General features: G+C 40.2%; 1 protein-coding gene across 2 annotated transcripts; it reads right to left on the reverse strand.

Moving 5' to 3' along the window:
* Window positions 1-7,998: 7,998 nt before the first annotated feature.
* On the reverse strand, window positions 7,999-12,919 carry adcyap1a (adenylate cyclase activating polypeptide 1a). 2 transcript variants are annotated; one of them, XR_014593695.1, is made up of 6 exons: window positions 12,680-12,919; window positions 12,345-12,449; window positions 11,689-11,823; window positions 11,018-11,122; window positions 9,461-10,240; window positions 7,999-8,082 (listed from the first exon to the last, which is right to left on the reverse strand). XR_014593695.1 is itself a non-coding variant. In XM_083936360.1 (6 exons), exons 2-6 carry the CDS (start codon window positions 12,440-12,442, stop codon window positions 9,383-9,385), a joined length of 672 nt encoding a protein of 223 aa, XP_083792486.1. In that variant the 5' UTR covers window positions 12,443-12,449; window positions 12,680-12,919; the 3' UTR covers window positions 8,955-9,382. The 2 variants fall into 2 exon arrangements, 1 of the variants encoding a protein (XP_083792486.1); XM_083936360.1 differs by lacking the exon at window positions 7,999-8,082 and having other exon boundaries at window positions 8,955-9,581; window positions 10,106-10,240.
* Window positions 12,920-22,271: the final 9,352 nt, after the last annotated feature.

The following is a 22,271-nucleotide window of genomic DNA, read 5'->3' on the forward strand; positions in this document are numbered from 1 at the left end:
TTTTTTAAGCGACGGCTGAATGCTTTATTCTGGTCGGTAGCATATGATTTATCTCTGCTTGCGGTGTGCCTCCCGCAACAACAGAAGACTGGTGTATCCACGTCAGCACAAGTGAGATGAATAAACTCTACCTCTATCTTTAGCAAGATTTAGAGCAAGCAGCTGAACTGATTTATAGCCACCATCTCAGATGAATGATGAAAGTCTAGACATGAAAACTACCACAACAATACACTTTATAGCCTTGTTCTCTCCCTTTCATGAAAGAGTGGACTGTAATGTGCAGAGAGGTGTGTGATTTAATTGTGTACATATCTGCAGAAAGTGCCTGCGACCTTCTCCGTGCTGTGTGCTTGAAAGTTAGAGCCACTGTCCTTTTCTCAGTGATAATTTCATGAGGTAATACGGCTTGCTAATGGATGGATCGATAGAGTGACGTCAGTAGATGCATATTAATGGCCTGTGCGTGTGTGTCTGTATGTGTGTGTGTGTGTGTGTGCATGTGTGTGTGTGTGTGTGCGTGTGTGCGCTCCGTTTAGCCCTTGAGACCTACAGTATCTCTAATGATGTGAGAAAAGATGACATCAGGGGTCGGCTGACAGCCCAATAATGAGTACAACGTTCAGTCCAAATCCAGGTACATGCTCCCCTACCTCTGGCCTCTGAACCCAGACTGCCATGACGTCTGAGCCAGGAGAACGCTAATTGGGCTCTGATGTTGTCCACAGAGAGAGGGAACGTGGAGGAGAAACATGAGAAATGGGATGGGTGTATATGTGTTGCAGATGAACAGGTTTAGAAAGAAGAAATAAAACACTGTTAATTCAGTATTCTGATACAGGTCTTTGTTTCTCATGGATAGTCTTGTTAATAATGAAAACAAAGGGCCCTTAGCAGCCTCATAGTGAGGAAAAAGTGCGATGAAAAGCAAAAATTCAAACCCCCTAACAAGGTATTCTGTGAACTGTTGTCAGCTCTCTCTATTCCCAGAGCAGAAACACAAAACACATGCACATATATGCACTCTGTTACTGAGACTACAGCAAACAAATTGCCAGCTGCTTGGCCTTCATCAAATGCCACATATCCATAGTCATTTGGTCCACTACCAATATAAAGCAGATCAGTTAAACCTGCAGGAGAAGAATTTTTAATGGCTAGCCCATGAACTTTATATGCTGTTTGCCCACACACAAGTTTATAAAGGATATGCAACTGCTAAACCCAGTTATCTGCTGACGCCCAAAACTACATATATGACCGTTCTATTCAACATGCAGCGGTCACTGTTTTAAACGTGGTAAACGTAGTGGGACAAAATGACTTGATTTACTACGTTAAGGCAACAAAAGTACTTGGTTAAAGTTAGGGAAAATCATGGTTTGGCTGGTTTGTTCAGCACATTTTCATGAACAGGTTCGTATGATATCGTATGAAAAAGTTCTCCACAAAAATTCATAAGAAATGTTACAAAACCGCAAACGGAAGTCACGCGACAACAACACACCAACAGTGGACCGCAACGGTTGCTTTTGGTGTTATTTAGACACCAAAACCATCGTTAGCCTACAAAAGGTGACTAGGCATCATAACGACTTGGTCAGGATCAGAAAAAAGGTTGTGGTTTGGCTTAGTGGTCCAGGACATGAACGGAAACAGGTAGCAAACTCTGCTCGCTCGGTTGAAAGTCCTATGTTTTGGACACATCCACCCTCCCAACCTTCCACTTTAAGCGTAGATTTAAAGTTTTATACCACGTCCCCTGCTTTTACTACGTTGAATACCCACAACTTAAATACACGCAAATTACTGAGCATTATTCTTCGTCGTTATATGTATGAACTATTCATGAGAACAGCCTGGTTTGTTATAAGTTTCAAACAGGACACAAACCCGGTGTCCTCTGTTAAAGTCTTGTTTTTGTTGGACCCACCCACCACTACTGCTTCTGCCTACGACCACTAGAGGTCGCCACCTGTACAAACGTAAATGTAGGTCCTACTCATAGGTCCTAATTAGCTGCTTGCACACTTGGCCTATGCACCGTTTTTTGGTGAGGACGGTCTGCAATGTATGTTTGACTGTAGCTCAAGATAAGAGAAGTGAGGAGTCAGTTAACTGGTTTAGTACTGTCCGTTACACAGTGGAGAGTATTCGAGAATGCTCTAAAATGTCAAGATTCTTGAATCACGTTCGTATTTGAAGAGGTACAAAATGTTGCCTTCAAGTGTTAGTGCCATAATGTGGACACAGATGATAGATCCCTAACATTAATCATACCTTAATCATAGCTTATTTGTCATAACCGTAGTCTTATCAAATCAATTATCGGGGGTTTTGCAAGAGAAGTCCAATATCCTTGTTTATTTCCAGCGGTTTAAAAACTAAGTACATGCTGCTGGTTAGACCAAGAGACACTGCAGATGCAAAACCTCTGAGTGCATTGAATTGAATCAGGGTGCATTTTATTGCTATGAATTTAACATTTAATTTATCAAAGAAAAATGTGTTATTTCTTCTTTCAAAGGTTTTATAGTTTTAAAGTTTTATAATATCTCCATGTTCAAGAATGATCTAAAAACTGTTTCAGAAACTTGAACATAACATCATTTTCTTTTTATGAATATGGTCAGACTGAAATAGATTTAATATCATATGTTGCTTAAATATAAAAATATTAGTACCATAAGTAGTCCTAAAAACAGTCCCAAACCTGTTTAAAACATTTCCTCCCTTCAGAAGAAGAAGATGACTGATTCTGTCCACTCACATAACAAATACATCTTCTGCTAAAGGTCTGACATTAATAAACGACACACTTCACCAGTACGAACACAGCGATAGCTTATCATAATGGCTGAACTTTTGCTCCGTGCTGCAGTCAGTCAAGCAGGGCCCAGGGGGCGGCATTGATGAAAGGGTTTCATGTGGATTCCCCCTCCAGAAAGCTGTCACTCAAACAGTCCCGGCAGGAGCAGGGGGGATCCTGGGCTGGAGCTCACAGTTCTGGTTGTGGAGTTGTGTAAGAGAGAAAGAGTGTTTCAGGCAGCAGTTTGCCAACAGCAAAGTTTGATTTGACTGAAATGGACACAGTGTCGAACAATGGCAACACGTGGATTGATATATATTCCCTTTCTTGATCATAGTGCTTGTATCTTATCTTTCTAGATTGAACTACAAACATCATGTATTGATTTGGGAAAGCAGCAGGGCTCTACGGATGAAAAGATCGGTTCATCAGTCACTCCACCGACAGACTAAATTATCTCAACAACTATCAGATGGAGTGCTATGAAATTTAGTACACACATCCATGGTCCCCAGTGGATGAATCCTCTTGAGTTTGGTGATCCCCTCAATTTTATTTAGTGCCACCAGAAAGTTAAAGCTTTCACTTAACATGTGAAATATTTAAAATTTTACCAGATAGATTGTGACAAGATGTGACACATTCATCCAGATCATGAATACTAAAGAGTTGGGTTATGACATTTTATAATAACACTTTCTCCAACACGTGTGAAACAAATGACATTTTCGTCAGCCTTTGTGTTCAGTGCAAATATTAGCATGCTAACATGCTAAGCTAAGACAACACGTCCTCATACCTAAATGACAGACTGGGTCATTTGTGTTTAATGTTCATTTAACGTAGTGAAACAGTTGCAATTTTAAACATTTTGTTTTGTTAATGTTGTTAAACAGAACGGGTTTAGGAAAAGATCATAGTTTAAATCAAATTAAATGAATAAATAAATAAAAACACTGGACACGAACACCGGTCTCTCTGGGGAAAGTCCTGTGTTTGTTAAGTATTGCTCTTTATAGTACTTCACCTTACTTCTTCCTTTGCCCCCGTCATAATTACTATGGCCGGTGCTTTGAGCTAAATGTTAATATCAGCATGCTAACATGTTTGCAATGGCAATGCTAACGTAGGGTGACCAGACGTCCCCAGTTTCCGGGGACAGTACCCGTTTTCAGTGTGACTGAAATACCTTAAAATGGAATATAGGAACAAATGAAAAAACCTAAATGTTGTCCAAACCACACGTATAGATGCGCACCCTACGTCTCGCACAGGCTAAAGCCAGTCACAACAAGTGCCGTCAGCCCAGAGCTCAGGGCAGAATGCCCATATTTCTGGTATTTTGACCTGTGCGACACACAGAGCTGCAAGCATGGCTGAAGAGTCCAATGTAAGATTCACATCTCCTCTACAATTGTTTAACTTTCAGCACATTTTTTGTCTTTCTCACACACACCTTGACTCTTGCCGAGCTGTGTGATTCATTTGTGAACACATCGGTGACAGTTTGTGCTCTTCTATGAATCACTACACATTACTCACCTCTATCAGCCCAGCCACTAAAACACAACATAGCTGAGACTGAAGCCATTTGAGTGAAATATATCCAGTGTGATCTTAAGGTGCCCAGTAAGGCCACCGGCGCCCCGCCCACTCCCAGCGCATCCTCCTGGGCCTGGTTGCCGGGCAACTCTGGCAGATTGGGTTAGCCGGGTTAAGAAAGGGTCTGGCACAGGCCGTAGGAATCAGATCACTCCCATTGATCATCCTCTCTCTGCACTCCTCTGAGAGCTGAGGCCACGGCCACAAAATCAAAGCCCTGCCATCATGTCTGAGAGGGGGTTATTATGCACACAGGGGAGCAGGGAGAGACACGGCAGGCTTTGTGTGGTGGCTCAATCCGACATCCCATACCACACATCATGGTGCGATGCTGCAACTATTCAGTCACAAGCGAAGTGATTGTAATTGAAGCCCTTTAAAGCGATTTCAGGGCAGGTCTGCAGAGGCGAGCCTTCAGTGCTCCTCAGTGACTGATTATCAGATATTATGAGATGTGGGGGATATATTTAAGGTCATTAGCTGTAATTTGGATTGACGCATGAAGAACAGGGTGGACGGCTGTAGAGTGGGTGGTGGTGCTCCAAATGCCACCTACTGCACCCACAGTGTGGGAGTCCCCAGAGTCTCAACAGGAGGGAGACATCCCTGACTGTTGGGTTACATCACATTTATCACTATAATAAAGCATAACTACGCTTTAAATATTAAAGTAAGTTGTATTTTTTTAACATTCTGCTGCTGCCTGTGGATGAAAAGGAGCAGCAGAGGAGCACCTTCAGCAGAAGACTCGTCGCACCCAGATGCACCACAGAGCACCACAGGAAATCTTTCCTGCCTGTGGTCATTAAACTATACAATGCATCCCTAGGAGAGTCTGTCACCTCCTCTCAGTGATTCAGACTCAACCACAGACAATCTTTGATCACGTATATACTTCACTACTATAAATATTCATTTCTGTAAATTCAGATTTGAGTCTTTACTAATATATGTTTAGTCCGTATAATATTTGTTGTTTGTAGATCTGGAGTTTTGTAACAAAAATAATTTCCCCCCGGGGATTATTAAAGTATTTCTGATTCTGATTATGAGCTTTAATGTGGGTTCTGGGGCTCATGCTATTTAGCATAATAAGCAGACTTTATAGCATTGTGTCAGTCCTGCTGCAACTCTCTGTTCGTGTTCGTGTTTGCTAGTTTTCACACAGGAAACAGGCATTTGGCTTATGCTTTCTTGTGATGATGGAGTGAAATAAATGGATAAAAGTACAGATATTTAAAGGTAAATCTTTAAGCTATTAGGCATAGCCAGGCTTTCTTACAAAGCTGGTGTGAATTCCAGCTTCATAATTTCTTAACTGTTGAAGCGTTTAGTGCATGCTTGTTTTTTTAAAACTTGTTGTAGCATCATTTGCATCTCATTAGGTCTACTCCTGCACCGCAGGGGTTGTAAAGGGAAATCCTTTGAAAGCCAAAGCTTCACTCTGCAAGAAGCCTCTACCTGCTTGCTATGGGTCCAGGACATGTATGTCTCCTGATATCAACTAACATTGTAAGTGATTGATAAGGGATATCTTCTCAGTTCAAACTGTAAAAGAATGAAGTTAGATGGACCTTTCAAATGCAGTTTGAATGACAAAAATCTGTTCAGCCGCGATGGAGAAATAAATATCAAAAGTCAAGAAAACTGATACGGACAAATTGACCCAGGGAAAGATACACTGAACATTTGAACAAGGGAGAAGCATAGCTGAGAACCTAAAATCATTTGAAAGGTCTTAATGAGTGATATTAAGAGGGTATTGAGCTGGCGAACAAAGGACCCTGGGGACATACACTTCCCTACAAACACACCCAGACCTGGTAAAAGACCTGCCCTGTGGTATACTGGCACGGTGAAAAATACAAGACAGCGGTGCATTTCTTGTGTCTTTATGTCTCCTAAGTTGCAGTAATTGTTTTGCAAATAATGTTAAAATGCATAAGAGATTTTTTTTTTATTATTGATTCATCTGTTTTTTCGATTAATCAGTGAATCTTTTGTTTGTCAGGTAGATAATAAAAATGCCTATTACAAGTTACAACATGTCATATTTCCTCAAATAAAGGGCAGGTCTCTAATAACGTCATATTATGTGCATGCCAACCAAACATAATGAATATTTCCATTGCTTTAATTGAATATATTGTACGATATACAATAACATATAATAACACTAATACAAAGACCCTTCGGGGCCCATTTCTACTGAAAGAAATCTGAATGGTGCACGAGTGCTTCTGCATCAGCCTGTACATATGATCTTGGACCCTCTTTATGAAAACTTATCCATAAACTTTATACAACCAAACATGCCATGCCATAAAACTGCACACACTCTGTGGGGGCATACTTCACGTAAAGCTGCACATTAAAGGTAGATTTCAATCTTAATACATGTGGATACATTCCATCAATACTGTGAATGTTTTAGCTCTTTTGCTTCATGCGTCAACATTATTGTCTTTGGCAACAAAGTGAATGTACCAGTGTTGGGACCGGCCAACTGTTCCACCAGTACTGCAGGCCTTTGGTGACGACCGCTGAAGTCCCGGAGAGGTGTAAAGTGAAGCGAGGCAGTGTGTGCGAGCCGGGTGATCCCTCCCACGTCTCTTTACTCATGCTGTCCCGAGGGGAGGTAGACACCCAGCCAACTGGTGTCATTGTTCCTCCGCCAAAAGCCACTGAGTCACCATGAAAATGGGGCAGAGATTTGGATCTTTTGGTCTCCTTTTCACCAGCGTATCCCTTGTTTCTTATTTATTTTGCAACATCTTGTAGTTAGTCCACAAAGCTACAACATACAACACCCGCACTGATGAAGAGAGAAAAGTGGCTGACACTTTTGTTGTTTCACTTCAAACGTTAGTAGTTTTTTTTGTGTGTGTGCATGTGTGTGTTTGTATGATGCTTTGTCGTATCTGATGTTGTGTGGTCCTTTTGATGTTTCATACTGCTACTTGTTTCCCTCTGTGATGTCCCCTAGCTGATTTTTATTTCATCTATCTTTTCTACTGTAACATCCTCTTAAACCTGTCGAGGGAGGGTCTATCTCTGTTATTGTAATAAAAATGAGTTCTGTCTTTATTACTCATTTTCATCCATTTAAATGTGTCTTTACTTGAAGACTTATGGTGATATTGGCTTCAAAGATTAGACGAAATTTTGGTTGTTTACAAAAATTTATTCATACAAATTTTACAACACTTTTTTTTTGAACATTTATTGACTTGACCCTTGCAGATCGCCATTTAAAGTAGTAATCTAATAGTCACTTTCTACACAGTAAATATATATATATATATATCTTTGAAGATTATTTCATTTTAGTAAGGCTATTGGCGCTTTCATTATCATACATATAATGTTTCATGGAGAGTGGAAAACTGATCCTTCCCTCTATTTTCACAAAAATCTACGTCTAGTGCTCCAAAAACAAAGTGCCAAAAGAAAGCAGTGCAAGCGAGAATACTTGACGTCCAAAACTGGATGCTTCTAAACATCCTATATCAAACGTCTGAGCAACACAAAAAACAACAACAAAAGGGTTGAAATGTAAGCTGATGATGTGCAGCATTGTAGGGCCACTAAATAGCCATCTGTGATTCATGGCGATTTTTAAAGTCGATGCAAGGCACCACAGCCGCAAACTGCTTCCTGCGTCACAAAGCCTAGAGGAGAATGCAAAATTAAAGAAAGATTGATACAGCAAATACAGATCGAAGAACTTTTTTTTAATCCTGCTGTTTTTGAAAAACTCAACTCGCTTTCTCTGCTAGATATGTATTCCTCTCTCACAAATATAAGTGTGCAGACGGGGTGGGGGGATATGATTTGTTTAGGCTTATCTTGGAGATATTACAAACTTTGATCCCTCAACTTTTCAAAATCAGTATGTTCTTGGTCATCCTTGCTTCCTTTATTCACTTTCCCTAACTGTGTTTTCTTGCATCTCATCCTTCTTCTTCTTCTTTAATTTTAATGATGGCAGCCTCTGCGCCACTTTAAATGTTTAGTCACAGCTTTTTCTTCATATGCACTTTAACACTTGGGTACATAATCACTTAGCTTGGTAACAGAGCCTAAAATAAAAAGCATGACATTAGACTGAGAAGTTCTTGCCAGCAGTAAAGTACATTCAGATAATCCTTTCAAAGAGAACAGAGTTCAATATACAAGTTTGTGTGGAAATGTGAGAACAGAACACAAAACAACATCCAGGAATGACAGGTATGTATGTTTGCAGTAGTCAGAAAGCAAGCAAAACCATCTAGTAGGAGTCGTCTGCACAGATGCGGTGGCTAGTGCAATTATTTTAATCATGCAATCTACTGTCATTTATTCTTTTTACATTGGTTCACATGACAGAAAAGGGAAGCACAAGAGACCCAGTAGGTTCAAACACAAAAGTTAACACTGCTTCATACGTCTCTCACAAAGAACAAATCAATGGATAAGTCACCATGTAACAAGTATCATTTCTTCTTTTTTTTTAATGTTTTTTCATTTGCCTGATGGTGCTTTAGATGTAAGTGATACTTATTATATGGGCAGAGAGACATGAGAAAACCTTCAGCAGAAACCAGTTGATAGAAACACAAGATTGGCGATTTACATGAGTCAAAGGTGAAAGGTGTCACTCTGTAAACACTGCAGAAGGACAAGGAAAACCTCAAATGTACTCTGGTCCTCATCTCAGATTTGGGCTTTCTTTCAAGACAAGAATCCCATTTTGATTTTTAAAAAATGGATAACTGGCAAAGTGTTTTAAGCCAATAGCCTTGCACCCGTGAAGAGGATACATCTGTAACTTTTGTACCAATCAAATGATGTATAACAGGTATAACATATCTGAGCAAAGGCTCTCCACATTGTGGGATTATGTGGGATTTAAAGTTTTAAAAATATCTGTGAGCATCTAAGAGAGACGGGAGCACAAATGAGGCGGAAGAAGAGTTGAGTGATTGAGGTTTAAAGGCGAGAAGAAAAGGGAGGGACGTGAGATGCCCCTGCGAGGATTACGGCCTCAGGAAAGAGCCTGAAACTCACCGGAAATTCGGGAGAGAACTGTTTCAGCCAGTCTCCCAAAAAAGCCTCAAACTCATCCCCGTCCGGGAGGGCATCAAAGTCTATGTCTTGTAGGATTTGATGAAAACCTATGTCTTCAAGGCTGTTGTGAATAAAGACAACTAAACTCTTAATGTCACTTTACAAAAAGCAGCATTCAATACATTGATTGTCTTTTAAACCATTTATTTCCCTCACAATCATATCTCTGCACTAAATGTTTAAAAGACAGGGCTGTTTGGAGCATATCGTCATGTCAACAATTGTCTCCCCTCAATAAATAGGTCTAAAAAAAATAAATCAATGAATACATAAATAGAGGCTATTATTATTGTTTTTTAGAATGAACAAAAATTGGTCCACAAAGTAGATATGTGTGTCCTCAAGTGCTTTAAGTACAAAATAAAAAGCAATATTATTATCAAAATATTCATTTTAATGGCTTACTTGTACATAAATACATGTTTAAGAACACAAAAGCGATCCACTGATTGTTCAGATCTCAAAATGACTTCATGTGGGGCTGCACACACTTAAGTTTTTTGATATTTTTTTTCAGGAGGGGAGGTGGGAGGATGCTACAAATATGCCAGCCGGCGTCCTTTGTTTCTAATTCTCTGTCTATACCTTTTCCCAAGGACTGCTGCCAGGTATTTCTTGACTGCCATTTGCTTTCGGTAGCGGCTGTAGCTGTCTGTGAAGATCCCGTCTGAGTGCCGCTTGGACAGAGGCTCTGAGCTGTCGTCCAGCGTTTTCCCCCCACTGTGTGAGAGACAAGAGGTTTCACTATCATCACACTGATGCATTTATATTCACATGACCCACCCCTGATTGTTCAGCATGTGGTGCTGAGGTGCCGAGCCTGAAATGATCCTTGTGACATCATTTTAGAGGGGAAATAATCTGATTTTTACTCAGAAAAACGCAGTAAAGCTGTGCAAAGATACAATCTCTGTCCTTAATTTAGATCATTTAGTGGGAAATTATGAGATTTTTATCATTTAGTTTATTCCAAGACAAAGCAGGGAGGATGCACTTGGATTATCAAATATTTTGCATAAAGGTTCTCTGCAAAATGGTCCTTAAATTAGGGGGATGTTCTCTCTTTGTTTAACTTTTAGCCCATCCCAGGACAATCTGGCATGTGTTGGACCTGCAGAAAGATGTGATAGGCCTGGTTATAATGCTTGAGTGATTGCACCTCCCTTCCCTTCAGGAGCCACTGGGACTCCAGCCTATAAATTATTCATACGGAAATAAATCCAAACCTGTGTGTTAATTCTTCCCTAACGACGCAGCAGTGAGCTCAGAAAACGACCCTTCCCTCATCAATCAAGCGCCCTTATAGCATCAATAAAGGCTGATTCAGAGGATTAAGCTGCATGCTGGGAGATAATGGCACCACGGACACATACATTACGTATAACAGCGTGAATCATGAGCATTTCAAAAACAAGGATCAGTCCAAAAGAAACAAAAAGGCACAGGAGACAGGAAACAGCACAAAAGAAGAGGTGACGACCAAGAAGATGTCCTTACCCTACACGTTTTGCCATCAGAGAATGCAGATATTTCCTGGCTGATAACTGACCCAGCGCTTTCCTGTAGGCTTTATTAAACATGCCGTCTGCATGCCTTTCCGTTCTGGGATGATAGATAGCCACACAGTAAAATCACAACACACCCAGCGCAAGAGAGGCAACACTTTCAAGTAGCTGCGCTGCAAAAGAAAATATCTTAACAAGTCAATTATGGTGTAATATTGGGCCTCATGCTCTCTATTTATGCGCGTATTTTAGATGATTTCCCTCGTGCCTTTTTGAGAGACAATTTTCGGACATTTAGGCCGATTTATTTTAAGTAAAAGTGGACGTTAAGACTCCGATAAAGACGATTTGCAGGGGAATTTCAGCTCTTTCTTGCAGTCGCATTTCTTTTCTTGCAGTTTGAGGATCCCTTTTTAAAGAAAGCAGGGTTTGATTTGACCAAGTTCCCCGTGGAATTCAGTTAAAACAAAGCTAATCCGGAGAAGGCATGGCTCGAAATAATATTTGTATTGAAAGTTACTGACAACATTTCGACGATGCGTTACATTGATTCACACAAAACGAGGACAGAAATAGGACTACGGCAATGGGACGTTCAACATGGAGGTCTCCAGCGTCGAGACAACAAAAAGAAGTTTGGGTAAAATGGGGATAAATAGTCACCTTTTCTCAGGTGGGTAATACAAAGAGTAGATGTCGTCAGCGACGGACGGAGAGCTTCTCGCGTCCATTTGGTCTCTGTCGTAATCCAGGGACGGTAAGGAGTTTCCATCCTCATCATAAACCTCACTGTCAAGTCTGAAAAGATTAGACACGTTTTCACAATCTGCTCCGGTAACTCTGAGGACTGACGGTACACAGTAAATATACAGAATTAAACATGTTTTATGAACTAATTTAGAGACTTTGTATGTCTTCAATTTAAAGTAGAATCGTATTTCTATAAAACCATCCACCAGTTTCTTTTCTTTAGTTGTTTAGAAGCCTTCATCATGTAGGAAAGGTTTCCTGTTCATTGTCTAATCGCATAAATTGATCCAATACTGGCTGCGGGACACTGTAAGACACTGTACCCCACTGCCCCAGTAGTCTAAATCACATTTCCACCGCTCCCTGGTGAACGGTTCTCCGCAATTATTGCTGTGTGAGCAGCTCTATGGATCGGCTGTCAGATGATGTTAACCATAAATCCAATATTATAGCCACAGAAAGCACTAACTGTGAAGCAGATATGGTCTTCAGCATGCACCCTGCGGCTGAGTGCAACAATGCGCTGGGATCAACATGTGAAATGTGACATGGTAAGTAAGAGTACATACCTAACACTTGGAAAGCTAAGCCCCACAGGTGAGCAGTTGGCGCTGTAATGCATTATGATCCCATAGATGAGTAAGGCTAAAGTCGCTTTACTAGACATTGTCCTGCTGCAAAAGAAAAAGACACGAACAAGTGAGTGGAAAGGTGTATAACAAAACGTATCTACTCATGAGAACAATTATTTGATGCCTTGATGTGGCTTATATTGTTTCCTGTTAACTTTCACGCCACATCTTTGAGCTTTTAAAAGCCAAAAATCAGCCGGCACCTGACTTTTCTCCATTTGCTGTCTACTTTTACGCTGCGTAAAACCCCTCGAAAGAGTGCCTCCTCTTACCAGTTGTGAGTCGCGATCGGCTGAAGACCTCAACTGGGAGAGTGAGATAGGATCTGTATCTCAGCTTCTCTCTCTCCCTTCCTCTCCTCTTCCTCTATTCCCTCAGTGGGGCGACTCTTCGGTCTCCTTGTGCCCGTTCTGAGTGTGCAACCCTCCGTGCGCCCGCAGCTCAGTTCTCGGGGACCTCTACGTGTACTCGGTCATGGAGATCTCCAAACATTCGTCTGCGGAGAACTTCCCTGCGTCCTGTGAACTCAACTCTCCTTGGTTTTTTATTCATGAATCCGAAAGGCATGCCTTTTTCACTTGTCACGTAGATGGGGGTGGGGGGTGGAGAGGGTGAGGTGGGCGGCTGCGTCATCGACCCCCACCTACCCCACCCCACGTCCCATTGGAGTGCATCCTTCTTTCGCGTCAATGAAAGACCCCGAGCCAAGTCATGAAAAAATGGATCCTGAATTCAAACACTGTCGTTAATTAAAATGTGAATTAATGTCAAGATTTGACGTCACGCCAATAGGATCACGTGGGGCCTGATGGGATGGGAGGGAGCTGTCCGGTGCTGAAACACGACTGACAAGAAAACAAAAAGTTTCTCTCACTGCGGCATCCAAGAGATGTCTCTGAGGCGGCTGACTTCATTGATAAGTTTATTTACATTTAGTCCTTTTTTCACATGTTCGACCTCTGTCCGGGTCAAAGGTCAGACTCAGCTCCACAACAACACCAGCTCATCAGTAAAGGAACTATTCATCTTTCTAACATTTAACATTTAAAATCCGAGTTTGTAATGCATTATTCTGAATAGAAGCTGATGGAAATGTATGGTATTTATTTATTTAAAGGTTGAATATGTAGAATCTTTATTAAAAGCTCTATCTTTTTTTAAATAATGCACCCACGGGGCGTTCTGAGGGGTACAGAAGGAAAGTATTGCTTTTCCATAAAACATATATTTAGCCTGAATTCATATTTTAAATTTTTTTTGACGGGTTTGACAATGACTTCCTGTCACGTTCTGTTTCCATTTTATCAGCCAATAGCGTGGGGTTTTGCAGGTTGCCAGGGTTGTCTGTTGTTGCTACAGAAACAAGGAATCATTTTGAGTTGAGAGCTAGCTAATAAATTACACACCACTCAAAGAAAGACTTTGAAGACTGGCTAACGTTAAATACTGTTGTAAAATTATTTGGTTAGTTGAAATTAGTGGTTACCCTCTATGATTCATCACTGACATGGAGCAGGCTGATCGCTGATACACTCTGCAACAAACCTGGCAACCCGACTGCTTGAATTATTTTTTGTTTTTGCGACTACGATCTTGAGACACTAGATGGCGGTGTTCTGCATATTCTCCATATTCAACCTTTACCTATTTAACTCTTAGCTATTATAGAGGGCTTCATTGATGACGAATTTTTGTAGGCCGTCCCAGAAGTTAGCGTCGCCCTGGTTACCTGGACAAAAAGAAAATAAGCTCTGTGGAGAACAAAAGTTTATGATACTTTCCCATTTTGTTCAGCAAGATAATCTTGACAAATGAACAACACTTTTATGATTTTTGAAGCGTAACTTTCCAACTGATCTTGATGATGTTTGTAGCTTGTTTAGCCACGTAGCCACATATTTACTGACATATTTGATCTCGTAGAACAACCTTAACCCCACACCGTGTGTAAAAATCAACAAACTTGGTGGGCTGTCATGAAAAGCTGCTGTATCCTGTCTTTGAGTCTGACATAACGCCCTTTTCAAAACACTTTTTCCGAGTCCAAGCGCTCCCTAGGACAAAACAAACAACAATGGCTGAACCTGTTAACCTTTTAAAATCACTTCTTTCTTCAGTGAGACACAACTTTATTGATAGGAAAGTGGTAAAATGACAATTCTGTTTTGTTTTTTGTTTTGTTTACTCAAAACTGTTCAAACATTGAAGACCCGGAAATAGTACTTTGAAAGGACTTTACTTCACAATTTAAGAAGGGATTAGTATAATTTTTAAATATTTAACTATTTAACTATTAGCTATTGCCTTGTGGGGCTGTCCAGTGCTGAAATATGACGTTATGACCGTTTTTCTTCTAGTTCCCTAAAAAAGAGGCAGGTTCCTGAGGCAGCAGACTTTTAAAATTTTAAGTATATTTATGTTTTCCATGTTTTACCTCTCTACCTCTGTTAGATCAGGGGTCAGGCTCCCTTACAGAAGCAGATAATTCATAATAATACAGAGCTCTGGTTTCAGGGTTTTTATTAATGAACTTTTACCTTCTGTTTTTCTTATTTTAGACGTCTTGCTGTATTCCTCTTTTGCAGTAATATAACAAGTGTCACTGTCCTGTGAAGATAAGATCAACTTTATTGTCCTGAAGGAAATTTTTCATAGGCTTTAAGTGCCAAGTACAGCTACACATAAACAACTTACACAGTGACAGGACCGACAATACAACAATAATTTATGAGAAAGGTGGGTTGCTTTGACCACGTATCTCAAAAACATCCACTCCGATTTGACAAAAAGAGGTTTATTTCAGCTTTATGATGAAGCATTTTCCAGATAACCCAATGGGTTCATATATGAATTATTTAGAGTAGGAAGAAGCACCCACAAAGGAAACATTAATGTGATTATACGGTTTATCTGACAAAATTCAGTTTGGTTTATCAAGAAATTTAATGATGCATGATGTCCATGTGCTGGCAACAAATGCCTATTTATACATTAAACATTAGCTTTTGTCTTGTGGAGCTGTCCAGTGCTGACATGTGACTGACAATCTTTCTTCTACAAAAAGTTTCTCTAACTCAGACACCAAAGAGATGTCTCTGGGGTACAGCTGACTGATTCATAGAAATCTTTTTTTTTTTTTCTTCCCTGTTTCACCTCTCCACCTCTGTCAAGCTCAGTTATAGAAGCAGAAACTTGTCACTGAGTCATGCGGTCGTCTCTTGAACCACATGGCTTTCCATTTTCATAAATGATTTAAATCATCAATGAATGGCCTCATCCAATGGTGGAAAAGTACTCCGACCATTTACTTCAGTAAAAGTACCAAGACAACAATGCAAATATGCTCCATGAGAAATAATATCTAAGTATTTTACTATTATCATCATCAGTAAAATGTATTCAACGTAAAAGACTTGTTCTGCAGGACAATAACTGCTGTCATTGATGTATTATCACATGTTAGATTGTGAATACTAATAATTATTTTATATACAGTTAGGTAGTTTAGTCCAATAGTTCCCAACATAGGGATTGGGCCCCTCCAAAAGATAAATCTGAGGGGTCTTGAGACCAGTCACCAGAAACAAATGTTGGCATCGTACGTTGCTGCAAACCACAGAAAAGTTGATGTAAAACAACCTTTTGCATCTGTATGAGACTTATGAGGCTTTCAACTGACTCCAATACAAAAACATCCACGTCAATGTTGCATGCTCACAGCGTCAGGTGATGTAGAAGGACAAGCCCCCAACTATGTTTAGGGTCAGGGTGGCCCATTCATGTCCCATCTGGTGTGAAGGTGAAACATACATACTTACATAACAGACATACTTATTTTGACCAAGCCCCCACCACAGCGACTTCCTGGTTGATCCAATAAGGAAGTGCCAAAAATTGCAGTTCTCTGAGTGTCCACTAGGAGTAGTTTGCACAATAGAGCAGTTTCTCATTGAGCCCCATGTTAAACAGGCTGTTTCCACAGCATCATTAAACCTGTTTAAGGCGTGGTACAAAAAAACATTCTAGTCTGTATGTTTAGGTCATATTTCCATGACAACACTGAGAGGAGTGAATTGTTTGTATCAGGCTAGTTTTTATTTTATTGGAGGTTAATGAATAATTAGGGGCGTGGTCTCTTGAGTGACAGCTAGCCTCTGACCCTCACTTCTCCTCAGAGGTATACCTCAGCCAGATGGACGTATTTCCCTCCCCCCAACATCACATAAATGCCCTTTTTGGTAAGAGGAAATGAGGAGGAGTTGCTGACAGGTATGCTACGTCCATTATTTATACAGTCCATGATGTTAACCTAAATCACGATCTTTTTCTAAACCACGTAGTTTTGATGAATCTAAGCCGAGATCATTTAGATTGTATAGTTTTTGTTTGAATTCTCAACATTAACCTCCTGCTTAAAGCTGCAACCGTTTTTAGGACTTTATTTTAATATTTCTTTGTAAAACTGGATATTTTCAGCTCCTCTGGCCTTAAATGTTTATTTAAATGGAGTCATCTTCTGCTAACACCTCACAGACATCTGCAACAAGACGAGGGGCCCCAACAAGACTCTGATAAACAGATATTTTTTATTTTCTAATGTAATATATTACTGTAGGAGGATAAAGTTGCATTTAATGACTTCGTTACTTTGTATTATTTACCTACTTTTTCTCAGTTGCAGGCCCTCAGGGCTGCCCTTGTTGGACACTGTTCATTAGCAGTCAGCTGTGTCCACACTGGACCATGTATCAGGATCATGTGTTGAATCTTTAGTGGGTGATTCAGACCGGTCGATCCTCGTCTGGCCCTGACGTCACGCAACGGTTTACTTCGTGCAAAGAAACACTTTTGAATTCTTAAGATGAAGAGGGGATCAAATCTGGGAGAAAGTCTACAGAAGTGGAGTCTTTACTCTGAGAGAGCACTGCACCCAAGTGGTTATGAGAGGAAAGTGCACTGTAGTTCATCAAGGTTTTTAATGTCTCAGACCTCCAGGTAGACAGAATGAAATATTATACAAGATACAGGTTTATCTTGGTAGGACATATACATAAAGACCTAACTGTATCAATTCAAAACAAATGTGTGAAGAAAGCAAAATATCTGTATTTTAGCCTTCGAAGGTTATAACTTAATAGGAAAGTGGGAACTAGGAACAAGATGATCAGGAAATGGGAGTTTTCAAATGGATTAATAAAGTCTAAATATTTCAATGTCAAATGTCCAAACACTTAATCCATGGATCCATGAAAACCACACCTACATTTATACATCAAGCTCTATGGTGACAAGTGTGGGTTATCTAAAAAAGGTGATAAAACATCCAGAAACAAAGGATAATTAACAAATCATAAAGTACAATAGTACATGAATGGAAAACCTATATCGTAAAAAGGCCTATTCAAACCATTATATCAAAATCATCATCTCACACATCAGAAAATGCTCTTTAGGTACAGGTTCAGGTTACTTTATTGATACCCAGGGGTAAACTAGTTTCACAGTCCAGAGTCGAAACACCCATCGCAATATGAACTGTAAAAACAAGACATAAGACAAAGTCCTGCAATCCATAAAACAAAAGCAAATAATTAAAGGTATAAAAACAGGAAAACCAAAGCCAAGAGCAAATTTCAAATTTCATACATATATAGGTAACAACATTAAGGCCAGACATTGTGCTCACTTCAGTAACCCCCAAGTAGGTAATCCTCTTGGAGCTCACAGTATCTTGGGAGGACCATATCGAGGAGGCCAATGAAAGGAAGAGGGCGAAGTACTCTCAGCTTGTGGAGGATTGCCGGACCAATGGGTGGCAACCTATCGAAGTGGGATGTCGAGGGTTTGTGGGCCAATCCCTCTGCAGGGCCTACAGAATGATGGCATCACTGGGGCCAGCCAGCGAAGGGCCATCAAGTTGGCCACTGATGCTGCAGAAGTGGCATCAAGGGGGCTGTGGATCAGGAGGGGAGAGGCGTGGCATGTAGGGCAATAGCGCTACCTGGACACAAGCTGGGACTTGATCAACCCGGCTGGGTCGCCTGGGTATGATTGTTGAAATCATACGATCCTATACGATCCTAGGTTACATCACTGATCATGTGTCAGGTGCACCAGATGGTGTGTCTAAAATCGGTTAGAATGTAAATAAAATAAATAAAAAAACATTTCAGTAAAATGAGAATAAAATAATGAGGTAGCAAATAAAAAATAAGATACATGCTACAAATTGACCTATGCGGTTTTGTGCAACTACAGCTTGTTTACCAGTGCAATTGCAGCTGAACAAAGTAAGTCAAAGGAAAGGATGAGGAAAATCTTGCATCTATGTTCATAAATTGGGTCAAAAGCTGCTTTCACACTGCGTTGGGGTAAATCACACAGATTTCGCTCTCCTGCTTCTAAAAACGATTTGCCTTTTTGGGAAACATTGGTTGTGAAACAGCTTTACACCGTTCTGAATGAGTTCGCCCGGTCAACTCAAAGTAAGGAAAAAAAAGACACACCAGTTATATTCATAAATGTTTTGAGTGTCAAGGTCTCGAAAAAATACATAATGCAACCACCATGTTTTGATCTAGAGTGGGAGTCTGGAGAGGGAAATATAAGAACTCTCTTTTATTGCAGTAAGAGGATATTTAAACTCCTCATCTCCTCGGAGACATAACATGTTCAATGCCAATTTATGTGACAGCGGCCACTTGTACATGGAAAATAATGGACATTACTGGGAAAAAAAGGCCTGTGCATGTGTCACCTTTTCCCTCGTGGGCTCTTTAATGACCAGACCAGGCAATCATTATACAACCAGGACTGTCCTTTGTTGAATCTGTCCAGTAAATGCTGATTACACAACTGGTTTTGACAATTTTTTAATCAGGTTTTTAATCAATATTTGCACTAATGTTGCCAGGACATCACTTCTCCATCATCTAATTGATGTGTACAGAGCTGAGAACATGAAGCGGATAAGAATATTGATCCGGTAATGCTTGACTCACCGCACCGTATGAGTGGCTTCCTAGAAGAATCCTAGTGGAATATGACTGTAATAAAACTGGGCAGTAATTTATAGAAGCATTTTAATCACCTGCTGAAAAATGTTTGTTGCTTTTCTGAACACTCTCTCATTATAACGGATGTATTGTGTTTGTATAACGTGGGGATTATGTACTGTAACTGATAAACGATCAGATAAATGTAAACTCCATACACAGTCATTTCATTTTTAAATGGATCCTTACAGTAACTCATCAATAATACTGGCACCGTATATGAAATGTGTTCCCGTTTGGTCGGATGGGTCTGCAAACAGCAGCTGACTTAGATTCATACGGTTCAACAGCTTTATGTGCGAGAGAGAGAGAGCTTTATGTCACTAAAGAAGAACATATGACTCGTTCTAATTTTAGCCCTGTTAGCTTTTTATAGCGCCTGCCGGTGTTGACATGTTGTTTAAAGAGTTTTATTGAGGTTACAGTCTCATGAGTCAAGTGTTGACAGAGAATGGCTTTTTATATCTAATTTGTAAGGGTGTGTGTGTGTGTGTGTGTGTGTGTGTGTGTGTGTGTGTGTGTGCGTGCGTGCTTGCGTGCGTGCGTGCGTGCGTGCGTGCGTGCGTGCGTGCGTGCGTGTGTGTGTGTGTGTGTGTGTGTGTGTGTGTGTGTGTGAAGGGCTGAGAAGGCATTAAAGAGAAATTAAATGTGTTTGTATGATGCAAATAAGACGTGTGAGAGAAAAAGGAAAAAAAGTTAATTTATTTTCTCATCTATTTCATTTTCTCCGAGCTTTAACACTGCATTGTTTTTGCTGTAAACAACTGTTAAAAGCATGACGTAAACAACATCTTCTCATGATTTTTTTTTGTAAATTTAACTTTCATTATTTGTTTTAATGAGTTTATAAAAAACAATTTGTTTTCAGCTTTGTGATCATGTTTTGTTTTTTTTCTTTCAAATAATTATATTGATTTTTAAATGGTTTAATGTGTTCCTAACCCATAGAGGAACACTTATTCCTTCAGTTTTTCATCAGTAAAAACAAGTTAAAGTTGATTTTAATAAAAAAAGAAAAGGTGTTGTGTGGAAATAAGTGAAAAAAAAATGAACTATTAGATATTATATTATTGACTTTTGTCAGAGTTTTAACACTACATTGCTTTTTGTTCGTTCTTTTAGGCTTATTGTTGAAAATAAGCAATACAACGTTATGGTCCTTTCAAATCTATAATACCACACATTTCTGTTGTATCTATGTTCATGATTGTAATTTCCCCATGGATAGATATTAATATAGCAATTGAAATTTGCAGTGGTAAATGTATTGCAGCCATATGAAATCATGATGTGTGTGTTTGTATAATATCAACCACACTTGCCAATAAGAGAGATGTCCCTCTGCTGCGGTCATAACGTTGAGCTGGTCCCCTCTGGAAAGCGCTCATCCTGTGACACATCCACTTACCTATAAATATATGTGTGTGTGTGTGTGTGTGTGTGTGTGTGTGTGTGTGTGTGTGGGTGTGTGTGTGTGTGTGTGTGTGTGTGTGTGTGTGTCTGCGTGTGTGCTTGCGTGTGTGCTTGCGTGTTTGTCGGTAAGTCATTTTGTTGTTTGTAGCCCAACATTTTACCACAATTAGACTTTACTGTATATGTGAACATGGTTTTGTCTGTTTTCTAAAAGTCACTCTAGGGACAGGCACTGTCAACTAGCAGTATCTATAAATAATGTGATTATTGCATTAAGCAATTGTTGACAATTGACAATTTCCTGTGTAAATATAACTTTGAATCAACTTTTATCAAATCAACTTTAAATGAAATAGTGGTTAGCACACATGTGTATGCACTCTTTTGTGTACGTTTTGGAAGGCCACATGGAGGCTTGTTATTTGTCATATTAAGTGTAATGTCTTGCGTTCAAGTGTGTGTAGTGTGAGATTTGTGATCGTGTGTGGCCTTTGTCCTGTCTTTTGTGTATTGTGAAATTCTTTTTGCCGCCTGTCTTGGCCAAGACTCCCTTGGAGGAGAGTGACTGTACCTCAATGGCACAGAAAAAAAAAAAAATATATATATATATACCGTACTCTTCGGGGGAGTTGTTGGGTCTATGTAAATCATAAATAAGTCATAGAGTGTGGTCTATACCTACTCTGTAAAGTGTCCTGAGATAACTTTTGTTATACACTTTAAATAAAATTGAATTGAATTGTTCTCCCCGTGTCTGCGTGGGTTTTCCCCGGGTTCTCCGGTTTCCTCCCACAATCCAAAGACATGCACATGTTAGGTGAATTGATGACTCTAAAAGAAAAATGTCCCTTAGGTGTGAATGGTTGTCTGTCTCTGTTCGTCTCTATGTGCCCTGTGATAGACTGGCGTCCTGTCCAGGGTGGACCCCGCCTCACGCCCGATGTCAGCTGGGATCGGCTCCAGCCCCCCCGCGACCCCGACCCCGGGATAAGCGGTTGAAGATGAATGAATGAATGAATGAATGAATGAATGGATGAATGAATGAATGAATGAATGAATGAATTGAATATATATTATAGACATAATCAAAAGTGTAATCAAGTAATCCTTGACAATGCATGCACCTTTATAATCTCTGTACTGTAATTAATGTTTGTAATCTGATTCCATGTAATCCGTTACTACCCGACCCTGCACATACCTGGCCAAATGAAGAAATCTGGTTGTGATTTGCTGGAGCAGCAGATGTGTAGCTGCAGTACCAGCCCAGCAGCCAGCAGGGGGCGCCACAGTCCTGCACTTGAGACTGGAGACAAATTGAGTCCTCCCTTTTTTCCCCCTCTCCATGAAACCGTCCTCCACTCCGCCGGTCCTGCTCTCCTCTCGTCTCTCACCC

This window comes from Echiichthys vipera, assembly GCF_963691815.1.
Source record: "Echiichthys vipera genome assembly, chromosome: 21".
Taxonomy (NCBI): Eukaryota; Metazoa; Chordata; class Actinopteri; order Perciformes; family Trachinidae; genus Echiichthys; species Echiichthys vipera.